Source organism: Calliopsis andreniformis, chromosome 12 (genome assembly GCF_051401765.1).
Source record: "Calliopsis andreniformis isolate RMS-2024a chromosome 12, iyCalAndr_principal, whole genome shotgun sequence".
Taxonomy (NCBI): domain Eukaryota; kingdom Metazoa; phylum Arthropoda; class Insecta; order Hymenoptera; family Andrenidae; genus Calliopsis; species Calliopsis andreniformis.
The window spans coordinates 18,147,600-18,171,831 of NC_135073.1; the positions used below are offsets into that span (position 1 = coordinate 18,147,600).

Below are 24,232 nucleotides of genomic sequence, written 5' to 3' on the forward strand. Positions count from 1 at the left end.
ACCCCTTGCGAATCCCAACTTCAATACGACGTCTCCCCCTCCTCCACCTCTTCCTCGATTACGTTCGCCACCTTACGCCTCGATACTTTTACGTTTTGCTTCCAATTAGTCGCAACCGTTCAAATTTCCTTGCTCGTTTCCTTGCTCGATTTGCCTCCTCTTGCCTCTCACCCTCTGCCACCCCCGCGTTCCTGTCGTTGCTTTTACAATGCTCTCCTTTCGGGCAACAATCGATGCGGTTTTGTTGGCGGAAGTGTTAATTAATGCTGATCCCTGTCCCTGCGATGGGGATAATTAAACGACAATTATACATTTTTGAGAGGAGTATCTGTTTGACGGTGCGAGTGTCTAAAAATTTGGGAAATTGTAATTGTGCGTAAAATCTGAATGATTGTAACGAATTTTTCGACGAATTTCTCAGTTTGATTACTATAAATAATTAATCACTTTGATTAATTCTTGATAAGAATCAACAATATTGATAGGAATCAACAATATTTCATTGTTATTGTGCTGGCAGGAGAATTAAGAAAATATACATATTGATGGAATGTTTATTAATAATGGTATGCCACAGGTTGCGATCTCGTCACCTTTATCCAACTGTTTTATTAATTCTTTTATTATTTTTTATTCTCCACTCTTTTATTAACATATTCATTGAACGATCTGGTCAACAGAAGGACAGGGATGATAACAATGATGGATATAATGAAAGTGATAAGAATTTTTAATAACGATAAAAGCGTCAGAATAAAATGTTATTTCGAAATCCTGCTACCATACACAATGACTAGTTTTTAGATAACCTACATACAAATTGATACCCGATACATATACTGTAAATTGGCGATAAGCCGTTCTTATCGTCAGGATTTTTACGTGATTACTAGTTTTCTACTAAACCTACTTGGCACAGACCAACAATATTTCAGCGAAAGAATACTGAAAAAACCATCAAAGTGACAAGTGGTCTCGAAAATCAAAAATGAAAGTGCTAATTTTAGACAATTGAGAAGTATTATCGAATGATACGCCATTAATGATATCTTCTCGATTAATCGTTACCTTTATCATAATTATACGCATTTGTGAGTCCTCTGGAACGTAGACTGTTCACGTGAGAGACATCTCGAATCAAAATCAAAATCTTTGTAGTACGATGACTACGTATACTTGGATAATTGGATGATTCGCGCCAGCTATGATGCGCATGCGTGGAGGACATCACGCGATCGTCAAATATAAACACCAGTTCTCTCGAATGAATTGCGTATAGACTGAGTGTATGTCGACAAGCAAGTGCCATCCTCGCGACTAGAGATTCGGTTGTTAGTGTTAACCTCACAAAACGAGAAATTTCGTAACTAACGACAGCATTATCAGCCACTATCATATTTCCGCTTCGTATCATTGTCTTCGTATTATGCATTAGTGTGCATACAATTTTGAATACATCAGCGTTAACTGAACGTATTTTCCCGCCACAGTATTAGCTCATTCGTTTTTCAGTAGACAATTTATTAACGCAAATTTTTTCCCGGACTTCGTCACGAGGAACATAAGGACTGAAAAATTTATCCTCATTCCATTTTCTTCAGCTCAATCAGCAACGGTCGACAAGCACAGAAGCCAGCAATTATGGGTGGAAAGTGGAGGAGCAGCTTGGGATTACTGCTAGCTGTCGTGCACCTTTCGTATCAGGTAAGCATGAATTGTAAATAGAGGTCGAACACTTGAAGCAGGTGCCGTGCGGTAAACAGGAAAATGAGAACGATCGGAGAAACGGGGAAATACCGCGAAATCTAAGCATCTAAAGACGACAGCGCATACGTTTACGTTGGAATGTTGTGTTACTTGAATTGGCATATTAACATTATTGAATTGTTATCGTTACGTGTATAATAATAGTGAAAACTTGACTGAAAGGAATTTCATAATCTTTATACATATACGTTTCAAGTAGGTTTATGCTAGATTTTCTTAGTTCACTTGTGATAAAGACATCGCGCTATTACACTACTCCGATTTATGTATTCCACAACAGACCAATTCATGAATATTAACTACTGTTGAATGTGTAAATGAATTAAAAGAGATGAAGTTATATGCAGTTTGAAACCGACGAAGCAGTACTTGCGCTGCACAATTTAATCAAATATGGTTGATTTAACTGTCATCTAAAATGAGACTTTTTTCAAAAGCTCAAGGATTCACGAATTCAGAAATGCAGGAATACAAAAATACAATTTTTACGAACACTAAATTTTCATTCCTCATGAGAGAATCCTATTTCTTCGCAAGTTGCACCCTCGTATTAATCTCTTGTGATTTTGTTAATCTCTTGCCGTAAAATTTATTTCAACACCGTGGGGAACAAAGACACTGTCTTTTGTTTATGTTTAAACCGCAATCTGTATCACAAGTCTGACTCATAATTTCCACAGTAAACATTCTACTGGCGAATCAGTTCAAGAATTTCAGACTCGCAAGTGCCTAACCCAGACTCTGTCCTAGCTCCCTAAGAATTTCCTACACTTAACGTCCATTTCCCTTGTGTGAAACAGGTGTCAGTGGAGGACTCGTACACTGCAGCGGTGGTAGAGCTACAGCCGACTTATATTCACAACAATGCCGACGCAACTTTGGAGGCAAACACTAATTTATTTGCCGAATTCATACGTAACGCAAGCATTCAGGTAAGATTCTACCTCATCTACTGAGAATCCATCGCGACTGTAGGATGCATTGACGTACTGATACATTTTCAAAATTTTCTAGGGCGCCGATATCATCGTATTCCCAGAATATGGATTAACGTCGGTGTCCATGCCAAGGAGAGCAGACATAGAGACATGGGTATCAGTGATCCCATCCGCGAGCGAAGAATATGTCCCTTGCACAGGACAACGTAGTGACGTTAGCAAGGTAAACGACTCAGTATCTTGTCTTCGAGCTACTTTTACGATCGTAGGAATACGTGTCCGCTCATTCGTGACGTTTGGTGCTCTTGCAGGCTATAAGGAAGTTATCATGCGCGGCCAAGGAGAATCGTATTTACGTACTAGCAAACGTAGCAGAAAAAGAAGTCTGCAACCAAAAGAACAATGAATGCCCTTCTCTAGGAACATTCTATTACAACACCAACGTAGTCTTCGATCGAAGGGGAAAAATTATCGCCAGGTAATTGTTACTATGGAGATTAAGGTAATTGGAGTTCGGTATCGTACTATATACGTGTTACAATATTGTTAACAGATACCGCAAGGTGAACCTCTTCATGGAGAGTGACTTATACGACACCCCGAAGACGCCACAGATCGTCACTTTCGATACTGATTTTGGGGTCACGTTCGGCACATTCATATGTTTCGACATATTGTTCCGAACTCCATCTTTGAACCTGACAAGAGAGAACAAAATTAAGAATTTCGTATACCCTGTGGCCTGGGATTCCGAGACACCCTTTTTAATGGGTGAGTTGTGTAATGGAATCTTCCCTCTATGCAGAGTGTTTCGTAACGCGTTGGCATAGCTTCAGGATTGACTTTAACGCGCAGGAATGATGACAAGGATTCGGCTCTTATCTAGCCCAGTTCTCGAGTTGCAGACATTTTTATGTTTCTAGTTTCAATAATAATAAGCTGAGCTAGCAGGAAGCTTTTATACTACCTTAGACAATTTCCTGACTTTAATCTAGAATGATTAAAGAATTCTGTCGAAACATTGAAATTTTCTTTCAGCCGTTCAAGTGCACTCTGGGTGGGCCTACTCTGAAAACGTAAATCTATTGGCGTCAGGTTTCCACAATCCACGCCACGGATCTACGGGAAGTGGTATTTATCTGGGTACGTACCTAGTTATGAAAATCTGTACCCCCGAGGCTACAGTTATATCCTCTATTTACACATGTCACACTCGCTCTCGATTTTCCAGGTCGAAGTGGAGTAGCAAAAGCAACGTTCTCCGAGTTCCCCAAACATAAACTGTTAATTGCTCGTGTTCCAAAAATCCCGAAAGAGGTATCAGATGACAATGAGGTTCCCATGGAAATTCAACCGAAGATGAAAAAAACGATCAAATCGTCTGACCCTTGGTTGGTCGAGAACTCAGATGTTCCTTATAATACTCATGGCATACGCGTGACGTACAATGGAATAAGTGTACAGTTGGATTATATCCCAGTATTCGCATCTATCCCAATTCGTAACTCCTTGAAGAGCACTCTTTGCCACGGACCATTTTGTTGCAACTTTGACGTTCAGACAGCTTCCAATGATCAGTCGTCCCTTTATCGTGCAGTTGCTTTCCAAGGTACTCGCTTGTTTGGACTCCAAGTGAAAGCGGGTATTCGCGCGTGTGGAGTGGTACAATGTTCCGACGACTCGATTACTTCTTGCGGGTCTGCCAATCAAGACGATACTGTCTTCGAGAAATTAGAGATCACGACAATGCTGGATGAACCGGAGGTACTCGCGTTGCCGACTGCGTTGGACACTACTCTTCTTCCATTTGAAAATTGGACGTACAGTACGCAGACGGTTGGAACACAAAAGGCTTTGAGGTTGAAGTTGGATAGCCCTATGAAGAACGTTGTCAATCTTGGTATATACATGAGGGATTTCAAGAAAGATAAATGGAGGAATTAGTGTGACTTGAATAACAGAATGGAAAACTGATTTTGTATAGCTACTTATATTGTAATCTGATGTACCTTTAATATTGTTACGTATTATGAGAAAATGTGACATACATACACTGATTGACAATATAATAAAAATTACTTGACTATCGCGTAAGAGATTATGGGAAAGCTATAATGTGCCGTGATTTTGTATCTTTTCTTGGTGGGGAAAAAAACGTGTAGGGGTTGATTAATTCCTATACTAGTCCAAAATGAGAATTTTAGATTTTATGCGAACTTTACCAACCGTTCGACTTCCTGCAAATGCTTTATCAATTTGTTAATAACTTATCAGGACACCCTGTCTTTAATCTGGCGTGGGTATTATAATTTGAATTCTTATCACTCATAGCGCTGCATTCTTATTTTGATGTACAGCTGCTAATGTTGAGCGTGACACAAAAATGGTAATGAGACTTTAGATCCATGGATCTTCGGACCATTTGAATTTAGAGCCCCAACAGCTTGGGAAAAAAAATGCATTGCTTATCCAGTCTATCCTGTATACTAGTTTGCGGTTAATACATTTGTGTATCAATTTTGAACCACAAAATAAACTTGTTGTGCCATCTAGCGAAAATCTCGATCATTTCCGTCTTATTAAAGCCAACTGTATGAGTGACGTTGCATCAGGTATCCTTGTAAATTTTACATATAATGTTCAGGAGAGATTGACGAAAGGGTTAGATAATCAAAGAGCAAAACAGTAATTTTATTAGTAAAATTCTGAAGCCAGTATGTGAATTGCGGCCCAATGGTAATGACGTGCTTAGTAAATTTATCTTGTGGTTTGTGAACACGAGACGGTTGTAAACAAACCAGTGATAAATATTTGGCATTTGTACCTTAAAAAGTGACAAAACATAACCTTTGTGCCTTGCGTTTTTTTTCAGATGCTTTGCGTAAAATATGCGAAGAAATATAACTTCACGTCATTATTTAACCTTCTCTTAAAACATCGTTACTCTCGGCGAAGTGACAAAAATACTAGCACATATAAAACTGTAAAATCAAATAGTGAAAATTTAGACGGTATATTTATCATCAGTTCTATATTTGTTTGTAAACTTTGAAAGTCACTTCTAACGTTGTCGATTTATTTTTAGATGTAGATGGTGCAGTACTTGGAATAAATTCTAATTGGGAGTTATTAACTCCAAGAGGTTTTAGGTTTTATCTACCAGGAAGTGTGGGTCCTGGTTGGTCTGATGTGACCACGACCTCGCAAGTGAGAACGCAATTAGTTGATTTACACAAGGATGAGGAGCAGGCATCCGTTGATTATTCTATTGAAACATCTTCTCGTCGAACGAGTCGTTTAAAAGCTGGCATTCAGCTACCAATGCTACATTGTGTTGCCCAAGAGTGTCCTTTATTGTTGAGAAAAGGTATAGAAGAACTCTTTCCAGGATGTTTAGATGTTGGGTCTCCACAGCTTACAATAATTAGTATCTGCCAAAAATTAAATTTAAAAGTGAGTAGGTGGAGTAAAGAGATTGAAACAGAAAAACTAGCTCAATACGTAAGTTTTTATAACTGTCTAAAACCTCATGTATTTTTCTGAAGTAATGTAACTAATTGATTTTCATTTCTTAATAGTTTGTTCTAGCAGCTTCTGACATTTGTGCAAAACTGAAAATGATCGGATACTGGGCAGATTTCATCAACCCTTTCAGTGGTCAGCCACATTTGAATCTGCAGAAAAACAGTACTCTTTATAAAACAGACGAGCGATTTCGTTGTTTAGGATTTAAAATATTACACAGAAACAATTGCAAAGTCATTGAGTATGACAATAACAATAAAAACTTTATAGGTATGTACATAAAATTACCAATTATTCATAACATTGTTTAAAAAATATTTTATGTCTTTAATGGGGCTACAAAACCGCGCTGTATATATTACAGGAAGTCTCTATACAACAGCGCCAGCGAGTACAGAGTTTTTAAAAGAGGTTCTGCACGATTGCGACCTTGTAAATTTTAAAGAAGTTGAATAAAAAGAAGAATATAGATATGTGTTCACTTTTCGTTGTCATATTGGTACTTTGGTTCGATACAGATGTAGTATAAATTTCAGAGTGGCCCTGTATAAATTCCCAAAGGAAAGTTCATTATGAATAGTTGTATACAAAGTGTTTTTCTTTCACGTTCCATGCTGTCTTTCGTGTCCACCCGTTAAGTGCGTATCTCCGAGTGATATGGTACGATATGAAAATATAACGCGTCGAAACGTTGCTTTACTATTTCTAAGATACAAATACACCTATTTCACTAATTATGAGCAATTATCACGCTTCGTCCTATGCCCTATATAAAGTTAAACGATCGTAGGTAACTAATACCACCGGCAGTAGAAACACTTAATATTTTTTATAATTTCTTAATATTAACAACAAAGGCTAGCTGTGCGGAAAATGCGCAGCTCGCAACGAGATCGGAAAACATTGAATAACGCTAAATATTTAATAAACTAGCGACGTGAACGAACCTAAAAATATATATTTCGATAAATGTGTAACACACAAGGAAAATTGAACGTAAAGCCGGCTGAGTGAAAGAAAAGTTCCATTAATCAACTTCCAACTTGCGGAAAGATCCAGGTATACCGTTTAACTCGTCATTGGAAACAAGTCGACAATCCACTGACGAAATCTCTATGTACATATCGTCGAGAGCTTTTATTCGATCTCTATATTCCTTCAGAGTTTTCTTGAACGCAGCTGAAAAGAAAAATAAATTTATCTAATGTATTATAACGTCTAATAATTCTAAACTAATGTATATAATATGTACATACCGATCATTTCGGAAAGTGGAATCTCTCCTCCGTATTCCTTTGGTAAAATTCGTGGCTCAATCGCGTCTTTCAATTCTTCCACACTTTTATGCACCTAATAAAACACAGTCTTTAGATTAATGAATTCAAAGAAATATTAATGGAAAAAAAAGATATTTACCAAAATTCGAGCTTTTAATTTGTCGTTGAGCAGTGAAATGGCGAATTCAATGAATTTGTTTGCGCAGCTTGGAATATTAACAAAGTGCGTTTCCTTGTGTCTCATGGGTGTACTGTTCTGAATGCATCGTAACATATTACGAATGTCTGTTAGTGACCAGGCACTCAGATGACCCATAGTCAATCCCGATTCGTCATTGATATGCGTGTAGCCGCGAACTTGGTTTTCTTCGTCGTCCAACAGAGCTTCCACTACCAAACTATGAGCTTGTGCCATTTGGGCGGATGTATATTTATATGGATCGAAGCGTCCTTAAATAAACAAAAGGTATAGCGTGCAATTTGTATGCGGAAGTACATTGCATATATTACATTACCATCGATATCGTCGGCTGATACTTACCGGCACAAGAAAGTATCACCCGCCGACCGTGACGATCGCGCTCTAATAGCGGTATCAAGTAGCCAGCGTCTATGATGGCCTCGATATTTGGATCTTCGATGTCGAGGTTTTGGAACCAGGCTGGATACAGCTGTCTAATGGTTAAATATCGCTCGAGCATTTCTTCGGCCATTGGCAGGCTGAATTTCTTGGTCCTGAGGAATCTGAGGAGAAAAGGGGCGTCCGTTCTGCAACGTTTGATGGCTGGATGCTTCCGGATCCAGTGTCTAAATTGGTCCAAAGTTTGCTTCTTCGTCGCATCGTCTTCTCGAAGTTCGACGCGAGCGATCGCCTTGGTATCCTCACTGAGCACGCACCCATAGTCTTCTTGCGACTCGTTGCCCATTATCACCGTTGTCCGAGCGAACGATGACCAGCGATTAGGTATCCTTATGCTTCGTGGTTTGTCTTCTACGCTCGGGCTTCGCGCGTTTCACTCCTCCTCCCACTTTTTCGTGTCCCCGTTTCGTCCGCTCGCGATTGAACCGAGCTCTCGACGATTACGATACCCGACGAGTTCTTACGCCACTTGTCGATTCACCATCCAGGAGAAAGTTCGACACCGATTCACTCGTGAAAAAAATAGCGTTCTTCGCGCTTCTCCGCTGTGCTTTCTATCCCGCAACTGGCTACGCGCGATCGTTCGATCGTTGCCTCTTATAACCACGGATCCCCGTCGAGCCCCGTCGGTTTCGTTTCTTTGGCCTCTTCTTTTCAGACGTGTACCACCGTAAAAATCGCATGAACTTACACAAAAGTTATCGCGAGTACTTTCTTCAACGTTTAAGGCGACACAGCGTTTCAAGTACCGCGTATACTTGGAAGCTCAACTTTCCCTCGGTTAAAGATGACACGAAAAAATGTAATTTCTGTTGAATGGGCCGTGGTCTGGGAACGTATCCTCAATTGTTGGTGAATGGAGTTTGAATTGTGACAATTAAGCGCTCCAGTCCGCGCTCGCTCGCGTCAAAAAGATGCGGACGGGCGCGGAAATACGCGGTGCCGAGACACGTTTCTTCTCGACCAACTTGGACCGAAGTAATCTGCTAGCTTGCTCGCGCGATCAATTTAAGCCGCCGCTCTTACCGCTCCTTCTGTTCTTCCCGCTCTTTCCGATGCTGTCGCCCTGCTGCTGTCCCACTACTCTTGCCCTTCTCCTCCTGCTTCCGTTTCTGTGTTTAAATGGATTTCTTTCTTTTTCGTGTAAATAATATATGATCTAATATTTAATCAATTACTGTATTACTCTTTTGACCACTTCTATTGTTTTGTTTTATTTAAATGAATGAATGATCAAGTTATTACAGTGTAACTCTATGAAGGCTGTTGAAGTTTTGAAGTATCCATAAGACAGTTCCTTGGGCGAATGTAAGCCCACGTGAGGAACAAAACAGGGGCCACTCAAAGATTCACTTTCTTCTCGTAATCCTACATTTTACTTTCACCGCGAGTCCACTTTCGAGCGCATCGATGAACATTAAGGCTATCTCGCTCACTTGCCATCTTCTGCATGCACGAAACCTGGAACGAAAGCTATCAATTCGTTGTCGAATTTATTAATCGAATTTCGTCACTGGTGCGTGGCGAAAGAAGACCTGTAGACAATTATTTTCACTCTTACCATATTGCGAAGACGATTCTTCTGTATTTGATAAACTAAAAGCTATTCTTCTATAGTACTTTAGGTTTCCAACAGTCTATTAGCGTTCCTTCTATTCGTTTTCGCTTAGCTAAATATGCGTTCCTTACCATTAACATTTTTCGTAAACGATCTAAGATTGAATAGTACATACACGTGGGACCAGTTTCTTGGCGTTTGGCCGATTGCGTAATCAATCGTGTATCACAACGTTTCTCGGCTTGGTGAAAGTTGCGCTTTGCCTGCATTCGAGACACCATACCTTTCTACTCTTTCCTACTTCGTAACTTCAATATCGTATAGACGTGTCCGTGCTTTCTCAAATCATCGAAATATTGGTATCAGAAGTAGTAGAGGTTTACAACTTTCGACCTCTTACTTTACCTTCATACGATCAGTCAATATCAAGTGCATTAAATTCGTCTATAAGATCGAATAGATTGTCTTTTGTAATGCAGTAGTACTCAAAATATTGAAAGTTAATTTCAGGTATCAATTAATTAATTAATTACTCCAAAACAGTGAGAATTGAGACTTGTTGATATTACAATTTTATACTGGTTAATCTTAAATTACCTGGAAGTGTTAAGGATGAAAGATGTTACAGATATTTACATGTGAAACTCTGCTACCAGACAAGGATGAGTTTCTAATGATGAAACATAATTGTCTTAACAAGTTATTCTTTATTAATTAAATTTACAACACAAAACATTCAGTGACTCAGTACGTGTCTGCCTTTTAGAATTCTTCTCATGAGAATCTTTCTACCATTGGGTGTCGACATTCTCGCGAACCAACCATGGCGTTTAATACGACGACGTTCATTGGGATTAGGGAAGTGATACCTTATTTTCGTTCTGCTTAACGTGAGACTCCATTGATTTGTTATAGCTGATAAACCAAGGGCCGACGAACACGTTTGGCCTACTGTTATAAGACGCCTGTAAAGCAAACTTAACCTTGTTGGGAACTTATACTAAAACGATTATTTTAAGCATGCATATATAAAATGATTACATACGGTAATGCTTGGTATGTATTGGATAATAATGTGCCTAGCATACTGTGATGTGTTAATGTTTAATTCTACAATTTCTGTGAAAAACTGTTTTACGAACAACTTACGCCGATGTGCTTTAATATAGATTCATTCCTGCTTACAGATGCGCAGTATAAGCTTGTAATGTGCGACATCTATAGCACAAACCATTAACTATGAGTATGCAGTCGTTTCTATGTGACCGACAAAACGATTCAACCCCTCAAATTCCTTTTTTGTATTAAAGATGTCGCTCTATGTGACTCTACTGACGCTAGGTCATTCGCAAGTTACAGCAGTTCAAAGATCGACAAGTTTTCGGTTCAAAAGTTTAGTGATCCTTTTTAATTTTACTCCAAAGCGTACATACTTAGAAATTAAAGGTTTTTGTGTCTTTAGTGTACTGTGATAATGACTTTGTGAACACGATGTAGGTGTGAAAGGTAAGAAAAAAAATCTTGAATTCTATCATTGTCAGCATCTTTTAAAATACAATCGTGGCCCATCCTTCTTCAAGGAACAAAATTGCCCACCCGAATGACTATTAAAATCTAGCTAACTATACAACGAATCGCATATTGTGGCTGGCTCACCGCTTTCGTTTGTTGGGCATTAGCGTTGGTATTGTGTCCATGAAAGCAGACAAATGGGATTATGAGCGTCAAGCGTGCGCGAACAAAATGTTTCTAATAACCCTTCACGCATCGAAGCATACCACGGCTATCGAGAAGCGATTCATCTCAATCATGTCACGGGCATATCGTGTCTGATTTACGCCCGTAAGGTCTAACATGTTGCATTAAAACCGCTCCTTTATTTTCTCCGTGTCACCCTGGTTACGTGCTCGATTCTACCTTTTCCTTCCACCTTCTCTCTGACCAAATGCACCCCACAGCGCGAGCCTGCCCCCTGTCTGGATCCTTCGCGCTACTCCCCATTCGATTTACGTGATCTCGTTGAAAATCCAATCGCAGTATCGCTGCAAAAGGCCCGTTAAATCTGCTTGCAGATGAGCAACAGGGCAAGCTATTTGCAATCGCGAAAAAATGTTTGTAATGGGTTATAGGTGGAACGGCCCAGGCGAGACGGGACCTACCCCATAGGTGGATCGTTTCGTGCCTCGTGTTGCCTCTAATTGAGCCGATGCGACCCCGTTCGTACATCATGTGGAACGTGTACACACAATAACGAACCAACATGGTCGTCTCGAAATCTTTTCAATCTATGTTTCGTTTCGTACTGAAAGTAACTATAACCATAAGCACTCGAGATATGGAGATACTTCAAAAGTAGACATTTCTGGGTAGAGCCAGAGTTTCCGCTGAAATTTCTTCGCCGTAACTACCGTACCATAAACTAGGTTCATCTGTAGTTCGAGTACCTAGTTCGCCTATGAGTCACCGTGAGTAATGAGTCACCGTTCGCTCGAAGATCGCGCGATCAACCTCGTGATCACCAAAAAATGCGTGGGCGGGGGTGAGCGTCCTCGTAGCCGATTCGTGGACCCGGTACATTGTCAACTGTCAGTTGACAGGGCACAGGATGCGCCTTTTCCGTTCGGAAAGAGCTGCTCGCTTGGCCACTCCCATCCCATAGAATTGCGCTCAATCGTCCATCGATTGAACGCGAGAGCGTATCGACCGCTATACTTATCGATTGGTACGCTCTCGTATCTTTCCGCGATGCTTCCCTCGAAAAAAGAAAAAAAAAAATGGTAGGAGGAGGCCCGCGTCTTCTGCCAGCGATTTGCCCGTCAAATAATTCTTGTAGTTCCCGCGGGCTTCGCGATTACGACTCTCCGTGTGGCGAATCCACGTCCCCTCGGATCGATTGACGCAGCGCAACCCGGAACCGTGATTTACGCGACCGAAATCGCTCGATAATTCGATTGTTCGACGACGCATCACCGTCAGCGATGCCGGTGATAACGAATCGATGTCAGCCTGTGAAGCATCGTTTCGTGTCTGACGAGCACCGAACGCGGGAGGCTCGAGTGGAATCGATACTCGGTTGATAACTCCATGGAAACACTGACGCGCGCCAATTGTAATTTAATACGATTCCGATTTTAGTCAATCATCGCTTTTTACTTAAAGGTTCAGTCGTTTCGAGGAATTTGCTACTCCTCTCGATAGTTCAGCTAAATTTTCGTGACTCGGTCTTCACAATTATTTCCACTCATCGTCTTTCTGAAAGAACAACTCATTCAGACTATTCACAGGGTCACGACGGGTTGCGGGTCCATTGAACACGCGAAGACTTCGATTTCACGGGGAACGACGCTTAGGTCTTAGAACGAAAAAAATCTTAATACCCCCCTTTATGTGACGCAACATCCGGTCTGTTGGTCATGTTTCAGTCGCACCGTGTCTCGTCCTCCCTGTGGTCGTTGGCCTTCCATGGAAACTATGAAAAATCCGCCCTTTGTGTGGATCCTGTATCGGATTTTTTTATTTCTCAATCGGGGGTGGGAAGGAAGAGGAATTCCTGACGTTGTATGCAGGGGCAGAAATATTTCGTGAATTCCCAACGGTGTTTGCCGGGGAGTGGCCTTTCAATAGCCTCCACGCGGTGATATTTGTAGCGAAACTTTCAGCCGCAAAGCTTTTTAATACACGCTCGTTTACAAACACGCCGCGGCTGGGTCTATTGTGAAAAGAGCGACGCATTGTCGAGGAACCTGCCCTTTATGCCTTTCTATGCACTTCGACTCGCGTCTCTCTTCTCCCGGAAAATTGTCCCAGTATTTGGCAGAGCTTGGCTTCGAGAAAGGTTTCCTTAAGTTTATCCAGTGGGTCAGGACTCAGGACTCGGAGTGGCGAGCACTTTAGTCTCTGAAACGATTCTTTGTCGCTGAAGGATTTGTCGTCGCGGTTATACCTAGGACCTCGTTGGGTGCAAGGGATCGGCTGAGAGAAATCCGAGCCCAGCCCGTGAAATCACGTTACAGAAATTGTCTCGGACTGCGCGTCGAGGCCGGAAGGTGGCCGAGCATCCTCCCGTTGTCTACAATTTTTATTCGTTCTTCGACTCGTAGTTGGTTCCGCTTCAATTGCTTCGCGAAGAAACACGAGGACTATTTTTCGTAGCTATAGAGCTATATTTTCCACGTATTAAAACATTGCACTAACGAGAGCAAAATCCAGATGCTCGATTTCCGAAGTGATCTCATTTCGCGTTTGGAGCATCGGAAAATCTCGATCTGTGAGGAATAAATGCGGTTAAACTCGCTTATTCTCTATGAAAGAAGAGGTCTGGTGGGAATGAATCTCGCAAGAGTAAACGATGCAATTGACGCGAGTAATAGTGAAGCCCTCAAAAAGTGCACCCGATCCCCAAGAATCCACTCGCCGCATCTAATTATGTAAATCGCGATCGAGTAAATTAATTGGCTCCGTCGACTAATTGAAGGTGCCTGGGCTGCTTGATCGATCGTGGCTCGTCTGTCGCTGCTTCCCGGCTGTGTGGGAGCTTTTCATTCAAATACACATTCCATGTTCTTCATTGTCATATAGAGATTTGACGATTTCGACCTCCCAATTATCGCATTGCTATTAAAGCCCGAATAAAAGAAATAAAAATGACGATAAAATGGAAATGGAGAAGCAGAGGGCTCGAAACAGTAAGAGAGAAGGAACCGTCCGGGCAGTGTCTTTTAACTTCTCGCTATTGGAGCGTGATAGGCGTCGCGAGTATATACCGCGGGCACCGTAATCACTGTTATTTCATCGTGAACAGTAATGCTCCGGCTTAAAGCCGTACTACATATACGCATTACAAAGGCAATGCGGTCCGCGTCCCTGGGGCGACCATCGTTCTTCGAGCATCATTACGAAATTACTTGGACCAAATGAAATGCGCGGTCATGCGCACATATAAACGGGCCTTCTTAAATTGAGATTTATTGGAAAATCGTCGAGAGGGTTTCCGGTATGCGCGAGGCAAGCATGAGGTCTACTATGGAAGAGCGTCACGCGCCACGAACAGCTGTGGATCGAGGATTATGCCTAATGTCTTTGGTTGCTCTGTCGAAAATTGCTTCTCGTTTGACAGGGGGAAGACGGTTGCTACGATCCAGTAGTCGAGATGCATTCAAGATGATTCCTTTACCGTGGCACTTTATTTTCGAATAACAGACGATTCGTAGACTTTACAGGGTGATTAGTTTATCCAGAAACCCTCCGAGTGTTGGCAGCGTTTATTCTAAATGTTGTTAGCATTGCATGTGGTGCCAACATCCATTAGAGGGTTTTCAGATAAACTGACCAGCCTGTATCTGTATAAAATTAATTTGCAAGAAGGTGCGCGAAGCAAGCAAATTAGGACATGGAATTGCGAGAGGAACACGGCAAAGAAAACCGAAGACGTTTCGGTTTCGCGCCTCCATGATGCTCGCGCGGTAATCTACACCGTTTTCTTGAACAAGTGTCCCTTTGGAGAGGCTCGTATCGTCGATAAGGTACTATTGCGGTCGCTGGGATGGCTCCGATATCTGGTTACATAGCGGAATCTTGGTTGCATTCGCAGTGGATGCAGCAGTAGCCAGCCGGCCAGGGAATATTGATTCGCTTCGATGCTGGGGCATCGCGCAACGTTCGACATCGTGTACGGACGTTGAAGAGGATAATGGCGAGAGCTGTTTGCCGAAGCAGGCTTTCCCAGAGAGGTTTTAAGTTGCCTCGATAAACGCGTAAACATCAACCGTCTGTCGCTTTTTAGCGTGTTCCACGCGCCTCCACGGGACAAACCATCCACGAGTCTCGTTTTTGTATGGAAATGGCTCGGTTCACGACAGAGCTCACAATTCGGAAGAATTCTCTCCTTCTTTGAGCTACTCGATCTAACACCGAGCAACCCAGCACTCGACTCGGTTCGATCAAACGAGCTTCGCTCGATTCGAATTTCGAGCTTCTCGAAAGCTTCGAGTGGCAGGCGACTGTTGGGAGAAAATCAGGGCATATCGGTGGCACGGTTTTGGCAGAGAGAAGAAGGCAGATAACAGGGTTGTATTATCTAAATAGCGTGTCGTGTTAATTCGTTAATGGGACATCCTGGCTGGCACGCCTAGCACGCTTTTAATCAGTTTTCACCGATAACGCGCTATTATTAAGTGGCCTTCGGGAGAATGGACACCGTGTGACACGAGTTTATCAAAGTATTTGAAGGATCCCTCCGGAACTTGAGCAAAAACATTCGCCTTCTGAAATAGATATGAAAAAATCTGGTTTCGCGAAACCTGGAACTAGAGTGGAATCAGTAGAAGCAGCCTTCGGTCAGACCTAATTGAATTATCATGGCAGAGTCGGGAAATGCTGCTGTGAGCGAAGGAGGCTTTCCAAAGTCACGGATTAAGGCGTGACGCGACGAAGAGGGTCGGGCAAATCGCCGGTGCTTGTTCAACTTGGTCTCAAAATGAATTTACGAGGCTGTAATCGGCAATTGAGATGAGTACTTGTTGCGTGCAATCGGCCCGGCTGGGACCTTGTGGCGAAGCGTTGCACTCTTCTCGCGTTAGGAGCCCCGCTAGCATGCTGTCTACCGGTCGCTGCAAAATTGCGTGGAAATTAACCGATAACTCGTCCGACTACAACCTGACATCCGAGTTCAAGTAAATAGGAGGATAGTTTCTCATATTTCAAGATGGAAACAGAGGGGATCGGAGGATGAAGGATGTTAAATCGCGAACGATGAACTTCTTGTACTCAGGTGAGGGTGTACGTGTGTTCTGAATTTGCAACATCCTGTACTGAAGAGTTCAGAACGGATGACGTATAGACGATTACACTTCGCGCATTGGCAGCGTCAAGATTAGCGGCTAAGTCTTCGGGCCTCAAATGAGAAGTTTGGTCGCGAAGCGCGTCTGCTTTATGTAAAAGACTGGTCAAGCCGTGGCCGAGGATCGTATGCATCTGTAGATGATCAAATCGGATGTTTATGCTATGTACTTCTGCACATCTGTGGCCAAAAGGTTCGTCACTGCTAAGTCGACACAGCCTATTTCCTAATATGTGGAAAATAAGGAGGAGGAGGCATTTCTACGTTCTGCACTTACTATTGTCATACTACTCAGCTATTCTTTCAAGAATTGGTCATACTACTGTACTAAGTATCAGTGTGTCTGTTGACCCCCTGATGAAGCTAGTTGCAATGTTGGCGAAACGTTAGGAAAATAATTCCAGAAGGACACGGCTTACAGCCGAAAGCCTGAAATCTCTATTCCATTGGTCGTCAGTAAAGGTAACGTAATCTTTTTTATTGGCGTCGATGTCACCGAGAAAGGTCGTCGAATGAGAAAGCTCGAGGGAGATTAAATTCGACAGGAGGTGATCGGAACTGATATTTGAATAACAAAGTGCATGTCGGCGCTACGTGAAATCACGGAAATTTTACACCAGCGGGAGGTCAACGGAGGGAAAGAAAATAAAAGTGACGTGACGGGGGCGTAGGGGTAGGGGGGCAGAGGGGGAGGAAGAAAGTCGCTTGGGTGCATCATGACGCCCCGTAAGATCGTGGACTGCGCGCAGATCCGATCAGATCGTATATGTACTGTATTATAATCTCGAGGAAGGGCTGTTAGCCGATAAATTCTTCATCTAGGTGGAACCACTTTCAAAAGGGAACACCTTTTCGTGATTGCATGCTTACGGCATGTGAAATAGTGTCCAAATTATAGGTCACGGGCGTGTAATTCGACGAAGCGTCGAGGAGGCTCGTGCTTCGCCAAAAAGGAAGGGAAACAAAAGGAAATGGAGGGAAAAACGAAAGTGACGAACCGAGTGCGAACAGGGGACCCATTTCTTCTCGTAGACACGCGAGATGTGTTTCCTTCTTTATTCCTAGTTAGATAACTCTAATTAACTAGCAATTAAGTTCAAGCGATAGTGTTTCTCGGAACGACGAAAACCCAGCGCGATTTATTGATTGATTGATGCTGTCGATCTCGTTAAGTGTATCGGTACCCGCGCGATGAAGTCGACTGCGTTTTGCTACTGCAGTCAATCGCTGAAAATGATAATAATCACGCCCGTGGTGCAGTAGTGTAGACGAGTATAGTCGACGATCATAGGTTTCTCTCAATGAGGTTAATAGGAGTCGCAACCAGTCAGTTTTTCTTCAAGTTTCACTGTTCCTTACTGCACGCGATACGATTGCGCTAACTGAAATGATCATTACTCGCGCGAAGAATGCAACAAAGATTGAGACCAGGAGGTATTTGACAATTATTCTTCTTATACAAGTAGTCGTTAGTCGTAGCTTCTAATTAAGTATCGAACGGTCTTCATGCATTTCTTCTCGTTTCGTCGAATTATCGCCCGACGCTGAGACTTATCATACGAAACGCGTGCACCGTGTACGTAAATGTTGACAGAGGTTGGGACGAGAAGAGAAATAGCCCGAAACGCTATGATATGACCAGTTAAAGGGCCATTGGGTCAACATTTGGGCCACAATGGCCGCTCTACGAGGCAATAACTGTTTGTAGGTTGTGAGACTTGCGTATCCACTTTATCGCTTCATTCACCCTTAACTAAACTCACCCTTTTTCTTTCTCGTTCATTCGCCATTGCTTCCTCGATGAAACTTCCTTCGTTTCCGGTCGTGGAACTCGTGTCTAAAGTTTCGACCAACCTTCCTCAAACAGCCTGCATAAAAGTGTGTTTCGCTTGCAAAGCCCGTACCCTTTGCCTCTAGTTCAGCTGTCCTAAGAAAACACCGCATTCTTAGAGACGGTGGGAACCGACTGGGAACATGGTTGCTCGAAAAGCGCGACCAGTGACTTTCCAATTTATTAAGACGCTTAAATCCCTGCTTCCCTCGGCTAGCCAAATGCCAGCCTCGATCTCGTTTGAACAAGAAACGCCACGAGTCTTGGGATAAAACGGAACGCAGTCGATGAGGAACGTTCGCGTGAAATTGCACGAGCCGAGTCACTGACATCGACGATCACGGGCTACGTGCATTATTGCCCGCGACGGCGAATGAATCTCAGCAAGTAATTGAATGACTGGAGGCTACCAGCGACCAACCAGTCACGTTGATCACCTACCGCGCGAGTCTATCGTCGTTCGTGTTGACATCCGTGCTCAATGATCTCAGTTCTGCGCTACAGAGCAAACGGAAAGAGAGTAATTACCAAAATGATCGATTAGTCGTCAAGCGTGGCTATCGATTGTCAGGTCTCAACGATAACAATAGGTATCGATAGCAAATAAATGGGGTCAGTCAGTTTTTCAATCGAATGTTGACAGTTTCACGACAGCTTGGTGTAATTTAGTGAGAAAAAAGAATAGATGAAACGAGAGGGCATAAATTTATTTATTTATTTTATTACGGTCACGGAGTGGCTAGGATCGTAAAGTCTGATAAGCGTTATTCACAGTCCGAAGAAAAGAAGGGAGGCACTTGGTTATTTTCTTGTTTGGAATTTTCTTCTCCTCCATTTATTTTCGACCAATCAATCCCAATGCGTGTCTTAAAGGATTCAACCACAGTCTTTGTAATTCTTATGCAAGCTTAAATGCAATTTTATCGGTATTTCGAGTGTACACCGCATACTAAACGGACCAACGATGGAAAAATAAATAAGCGTATCCGAGCGTTCCTTGAATCGCCATTGAACGGGTATTTACTTTGCAACGTCGCGTTCGCTGCCTCCCAAGCATCGAACCGTCTCGGCACCGACAGAAATTATTTAAAGCCACGTTACTCAGTACATATACGACTTACAAGTACATCCGATAATCTGTTTGAAATTATCAAACTGTATGAAGGCTCGGCTTATGGACATGTACTTATTTAAGGAGTAAATGATAGAACAGTAGAAAAGCTATGGCTCGTTCAAGAGTCAATTAGCCAGTTATTTGTTCGATTCGTTATAGGTGTAATAGCTTAGGGAAATATGCTTTCCGAGAGCTGCTCGTAACGAGGCCTCGCATGAACGATCTCGCTGGCGCCAGTCTAATGTCTCGCGCATCGCGGAAGCGAAACGCTTGTTCGCGCCAGCGGATGCGTCGGAAACGTTTGAGCCTGTCACTTTGCGCATACCTCGACTCGACCATAATGCAGCCCGCAATTGAGAAAAGAATCGCGCAGATGACGTTGCACGATTTCATTCACCGGTTACGCCAGTTTCTTTCCGCGTTTCCCTCGCGTGCCATCGCCTCACCTTCGAGATCTTCGATTATTAATTCCTATAGTCGACTAACAGCTACTGGGAATTTTGCATGGTGATTTTGTAGCACACGGTTGGAGAAAGAAGCGTGTAGAAGAAGCTTCGCGGTTCCATTTACCGGTTAAACAAGTTTTTTCGCACGCTTTTATCGCTACTGCCAGATGCAACGTAGAACAGGAGTTCCTGCGATCGCCTGCGAGGAGAGGTCGCGAGCTAGCTGAACGTTTTTAGCATAGACTCAGGCTTAAGATGTAGGGGGCGATAGGCGTGAACAACTTCTGCGATGATTAGCTGCTGATGATTAATTGTTTTCATGAGAGAAATTACTTCGAAGTCGTTAAATGGGCATCATTGGAATTTGTAACTTGTATTGCTTACTTCTCGGTAGAATGTATAGCTTTGACCTGCCTTTTTCGAACAGCCGTCATTATCGTACGTCATGTCGATTCGTCGCGGCATTTAGTTGCGATTCGGTACGCTGGCGAAATGTCGCGACCGATTCGTAACGGACGAGTCGCAAAAGTGGCGCGGAAAAATGAAAAGTGGAAACTGGGGCGAAGTCGAATCGCGTGGCTTCGGGGGGTCACGGCGTCGACGGTGCAATATCCGTGGCAGCATGACTGCTGCACCGTTGCGTCGGTGCACGTATTGATAACAGAATAGAAACCGCTAACGTAATCTCGCATCTACAATTTTACGAGTAGTCACCGAGTTCGTTCAACTGGACTAGATTTGTTAAAATTACGAGGCTCCCGAGGTGACTAGGCGCACTGAAAAAAATTCTCAAACTCCAGAAAAGGAAAAACAGTATGAAAACATTTTGGAGCCACTGGAAACACTTTCTACGCGTCAAAAAATATAGCAGTGCATAGTTGTCGCATTGTAGTGCGACAGGAGCCGCTGAAGAGTTAGAAGAGAAAAGCAGAGGAGGCAGAAGAGGGAAAAAAGAGGCGCAAAATTCGAGCGTGCGAGGTGTCCCGAAAAAGGAGGCCACGGGCAAGCCGAGGACTCTTTCTTTTTTGGCTCGGTCCACGGGGATGCGTCTGGCCCGTGCACCGGCTGGTGCATGTGCATCGTGACGGGCGGTGCGTGAACACGTGCGTGGCGGCGCGTGTGCGTGCACACGGTCGTATGTCGAGGGATGCGTCGTCGGACCTCCGCCTCCTTCCTCCTCGTCATCCACCACCACCCTGCGGACCTATATATTTCCCGGAGGGTCTCCCACTTTCGCCACTATCATTCCTGTCGCGGCTGCGCCAGCCCGTGAGCGCGCAAACGTGAGCCCGCTTCTCGGCTTTTCTCATCGAGTTTCCTCGCCCGGCGGATTACGCGCGCACACCTGCCACCGACGTCGCGCCCGCCGTCCTGCGGTTTTCCCGCGAATTTTCTGCCCCAGTACTGACCGATGTGACGATCGTGACACGCAGTTTCCCAGTGCTCGAGGAATCTTCTGCTAGAGGAGTTCGATACTATACCTGTTTCAGCGCGAACGCGGGAGTCTGTAGTCCGTGGGACATTTTTGCGATTTTTTCTTTGTCGTTCTTGCTCTACGAAGTCGGGGAATATTTGCAGAGTTTGATCGAGTTCTTTTCGTCGACGTTGACTTGCATCTTTGGGAAATGTGTGCCACGTGTGGTGAGTCCGCGAGTCCACCTGCTGCTCCTACTGAATGGGATTAGATAAGGCACGACGGTACGTCAAAGTGTTTACTAAAGGAATTGTTGTGGGAACTCCTACATTTGGTTTATTTATTATAGAAAGCTCTTTTTGTCTTTCTAGTTTTTTTGAAACTTTTGTAAAGATTTTTTTTATAGACAGAAAGGCTTTCTGTATGAAAGGTACCGTGACGATGCGATTGAAGTTTCGCCAATAGTTATTTAAAGACTTGCTAGATTTTTTATGAATGTCTCAGCAAGGTTTGCAGTGCATGACAATCACAACGTCAAGGTGTCTCGAGCCAGTTCTTGTGAAGAAGTTACGTCTGAAAGAAAGAGTGACTACTATAAATTGATTTCCAATTTTTTTTAGCAATTTATTGCTGGCATTTCTGTGTCACGCGAGAGGGAACGCGAGTAAAGACGCGTTCTTCACAGCTGTTCATACAACGAAACGCGCACGCTGTCGCGGACAAGAACCCGTGAATATAGATGCCTCTTTATACGACCGTTCGCCAAGTAGCGACTTAATATACCTATCGTTCCATAAATTACCACTTGGCAACTCTTATCTCCGTGTCTTGGCGGAGTTTTTAAATTTCTTCGCGATCCCGAAACTCTTCTGATCGACCCTCGTTAAAGTTCAAAACGGAGAGAAGAAAATGGTTCGACTTTAACTCAGCCATTCTTTCAAGAATATTTTCCTTCGCCATATCTTAGAGAGTCGACACGTATTTAGAACCCGATCGTGCTTCTCCGACTCGTTTCTGCGTTCCTCATCGCGAGAGGAAACAGAGGAGCCGAAGAAGTCGGAGTGTAGAATTATTGAACACCTTTTCTCGGTGGGCAGATCGCGCGGCAAGAGTTTATTACACAATGAGAGAGAAGGCAAAAGTTAGAGGAGGCCGGGACTTAAGGCGATCAACCTTAACCGGTCTAAAGGCGCGTTTCCGCGCACGGAACAGCGTGATTTGTTGCGTATAGCGTCCCTCTTACGCTCTATATCATTCAGCTGGTAAATGAGCTTGGCCTTTAATGCACTGAGACGTTTCTCTGCGCGCAGGATGGCCTGAGCCTCGGAGCAAATCTTCATGGATCGTTCACGAAAATCGAGAAATGCCCGGTCATCGTGGACTACCGCGGAGTCGCCGACGCGTCGACGATGCGCGTCGCGACGCGGCGTTATCACCATCAGGAATTTTGGGTAAGTCATTCCTACCTTCAACAGGTTAATGGAGTTTAGTAACACGCGGTCATTAGTTAACATTGACCAGTAGTTTGATCGACGTAAAGTGAGCTGACTACATTTCTCAAGATCGATGATTATAGGGAAACAGTCGGTTGTTGAAATCCAGCGTAGATCGTATCGGAAGACGGCGTCGAACGCATGGTTTCGGTGTTGGCGCGTCGATTGCAGCCGAGACTCATTGTTCCGCTTAAAAATTTCACGCCTCGGTATCGCCTCGGAAACGTGAAACCGTAAGCACAGCTTGATCGAACGCGAGGCGAGCACGCTTAATCTTGACGCGTATCGAAAACTCTCTTCTAAGGCGGACGAGTGAATGAAGCGTGTAATCGTTAAGGTGTTAGATGGTAGGCGATTAGACGCTTTTACTGCGACTCGAGCCGTGAACTTCTTCCGTCGCTATCGAGGACTATCGCTTTGATCCGATTTCACACTCCCCATCGACTATCACCCTCACTTAATTAGTTTTCTTGTGTCGATGGTAAATATTTATTCGTCGAATTCCTGTAGGAATGAGATCACGCCCGTCCCGGCTAGTCGACTCTGAATCAATATTAAAAAAAGGAAAGCAAGTGGTGGAGCGTTTGCGATGACGGGCACATTAAACAGGGAAATAAAATGTGGTCGGAGATTGGTTAAATCGTTTAGTTTGGAACGCGATACTTGAACGCTCCAACAGAGAGCACGATCGAGCGCCATGTGAAATTTGTACATACACGATTTGTATGAGACTCTACGTGTAACCGCGAATGCGTGGTTCGAGCTGAAACGATATGAAAAAAAATGAGAAGAGAACGGAGAAAAAATGGAAGCGGTAACGATCCAGAACCACTTTGGTCAGAATATCTCCCTTTTTTCCTTCGTGTGCTGTACCGTGGCCCCACATTGCACGGTTTATTTTAATACAAACACTTCGTAATAATTCTCAATGTACATCGTAACCAAATCAATGGACATCAATCGTTGCCCTCGTTACTTTCGATGCTTCAGGCAGGAGCGGCCCTTGTTACCCGCGCAGTCTCTCCTTTGTACGGTGTGCATGCCAATGTTCGCGCATAATTACTGGTTTCGATTACGGATCGATGGTCAAGTGCGTCGGGCTTTTCGTCGGATACCAGAAAACGTTTACTAAGACGTCGTATCTTTCTCTTAACATTGGCTCGGAAAGCATTCTCTTCGAGAGAACGTATTGAACCAAACGTTGTTTCGGAGCCACGATGCATTTCTGGCGGTAGAAAGATCGTTCACAGCTGTCAGCATAAGGTTCAATCGATGGATCGAGGGATTCGACGTTAGTCGTTATTATTCGGTAGCAGACGAAGGAATTAACTTCTGAACTTTGTTAGAGTTAAAACGGTTACCCATAATTTCAATCTCCAGCTCGCAATCCG

The 24,232-nt window shown here is 43.4% G+C and overlaps 5 protein-coding genes across 10 annotated transcripts in view; 3 read left to right on the top strand and 2 right to left on the bottom strand.

Moving 5' to 3' along the window:
• Positions 1–1,278: 1,278 nt before the first annotated feature.
• LOC143185583 (vanin-like protein 1) lies at positions 1,279–4,794 on the top strand. 2 transcript variants are annotated; one of them, XM_076388706.1, is made up of 8 exons: positions 1,279–1,331; positions 1,602–1,704; positions 2,568–2,699; positions 2,782–2,928; positions 3,017–3,183; positions 3,259–3,476; positions 3,744–3,848; positions 3,937–4,794. In XM_076388706.1, the coding sequence occupies exons 2-8, from the start codon at positions 1,642–1,644 to the stop codon at positions 4,647–4,649; spliced, it is 1,545 nt and encodes a 514-aa protein (XP_076244821.1). In that variant the 5' UTR covers positions 1,279–1,331; positions 1,602–1,641; the 3' UTR covers positions 4,650–4,794. The 2 variants fall into 2 exon arrangements, with proteins under 2 accessions (XP_076244821.1, XP_076244823.1); XM_076388708.1 differs by lacking the exon at positions 1,279–1,331 and having other exon boundaries at positions 1,338–1,704.
• A 506-nt stretch (positions 4,795–5,300) lies between these two features.
• LOC143185587 (cobalamin trafficking protein CblD) lies at positions 5,301–6,711 on the top strand. Its single transcript, XM_076388723.1, has 5 exons — positions 5,301–5,441; positions 5,578–5,716; positions 5,791–6,206; positions 6,284–6,500; positions 6,595–6,711. The coding sequence occupies exons 1-5, from the start codon at positions 5,439–5,441 to the stop codon at positions 6,684–6,686; spliced, it is 867 nt and encodes a 288-aa protein (XP_076244838.1). The 5' UTR covers positions 5,301–5,438; the 3' UTR covers positions 6,687–6,711.
• LOC143185586 (clavesin-2) lies at positions 6,708–10,429 on the bottom strand. Of its 5 annotated transcripts, none has more exons than XM_076388721.1 (6): positions 10,303–10,429; positions 9,709–10,149; positions 8,049–9,608; positions 7,647–7,957; positions 7,487–7,580; positions 6,708–7,409 (listed from the first exon to the last, which is right to left on the bottom strand). In XM_076388721.1, exons 3-6 carry the CDS (start codon positions 8,431–8,433, stop codon positions 7,258–7,260), a joined length of 942 nt encoding a protein of 313 aa, XP_076244836.1. In that variant the 5' UTR covers positions 8,434–9,608; positions 9,709–10,149; positions 10,303–10,429; the 3' UTR covers positions 6,708–7,257. The 5 variants fall into 5 exon arrangements, with proteins under 5 accessions (XP_076244836.1, XP_076244835.1, XP_076244837.1 ...); XM_076388720.1 differs by having other exon boundaries at positions 8,049–9,620; XM_076388722.1 differs by having other exon boundaries at positions 8,049–9,247; positions 9,393–10,149.
• On the bottom strand, positions 10,393–10,891 carry Mrpl34 (mitochondrial ribosomal protein L34). The gene is made up of 2 exons (XM_076388724.1): positions 10,751–10,891; positions 10,393–10,670 (listed from the first exon to the last, which is right to left on the bottom strand). The coding sequence occupies exons 1-2, from the start codon at positions 10,789–10,791 to the stop codon at positions 10,442–10,444; spliced, it is 270 nt and encodes an 89-aa protein (XP_076244839.1). The 5' UTR covers positions 10,792–10,891; the 3' UTR covers positions 10,393–10,441.
• A 10,602-nt stretch (positions 10,892–21,493) lies between these two features.
• Positions 21,494–24,232, top strand: part of LOC143186060 (thrombospondin type-1 domain-containing protein 4) — a 36,654-nt gene continuing 33,915 nt past the window's right edge. Inside the window, exons 1-2 of the mRNA XM_076389444.1 lie at positions 21,494–21,632; positions 22,659–22,799. Coding sequence (XP_076245559.1) covers positions 22,687–22,799 — 113 coding nt within the window. The 5' untranslated portion in view covers positions 21,494–21,632; positions 22,659–22,686. The remainder of the gene's footprint in view (positions 21,633–22,658; positions 22,800–24,232) is intronic.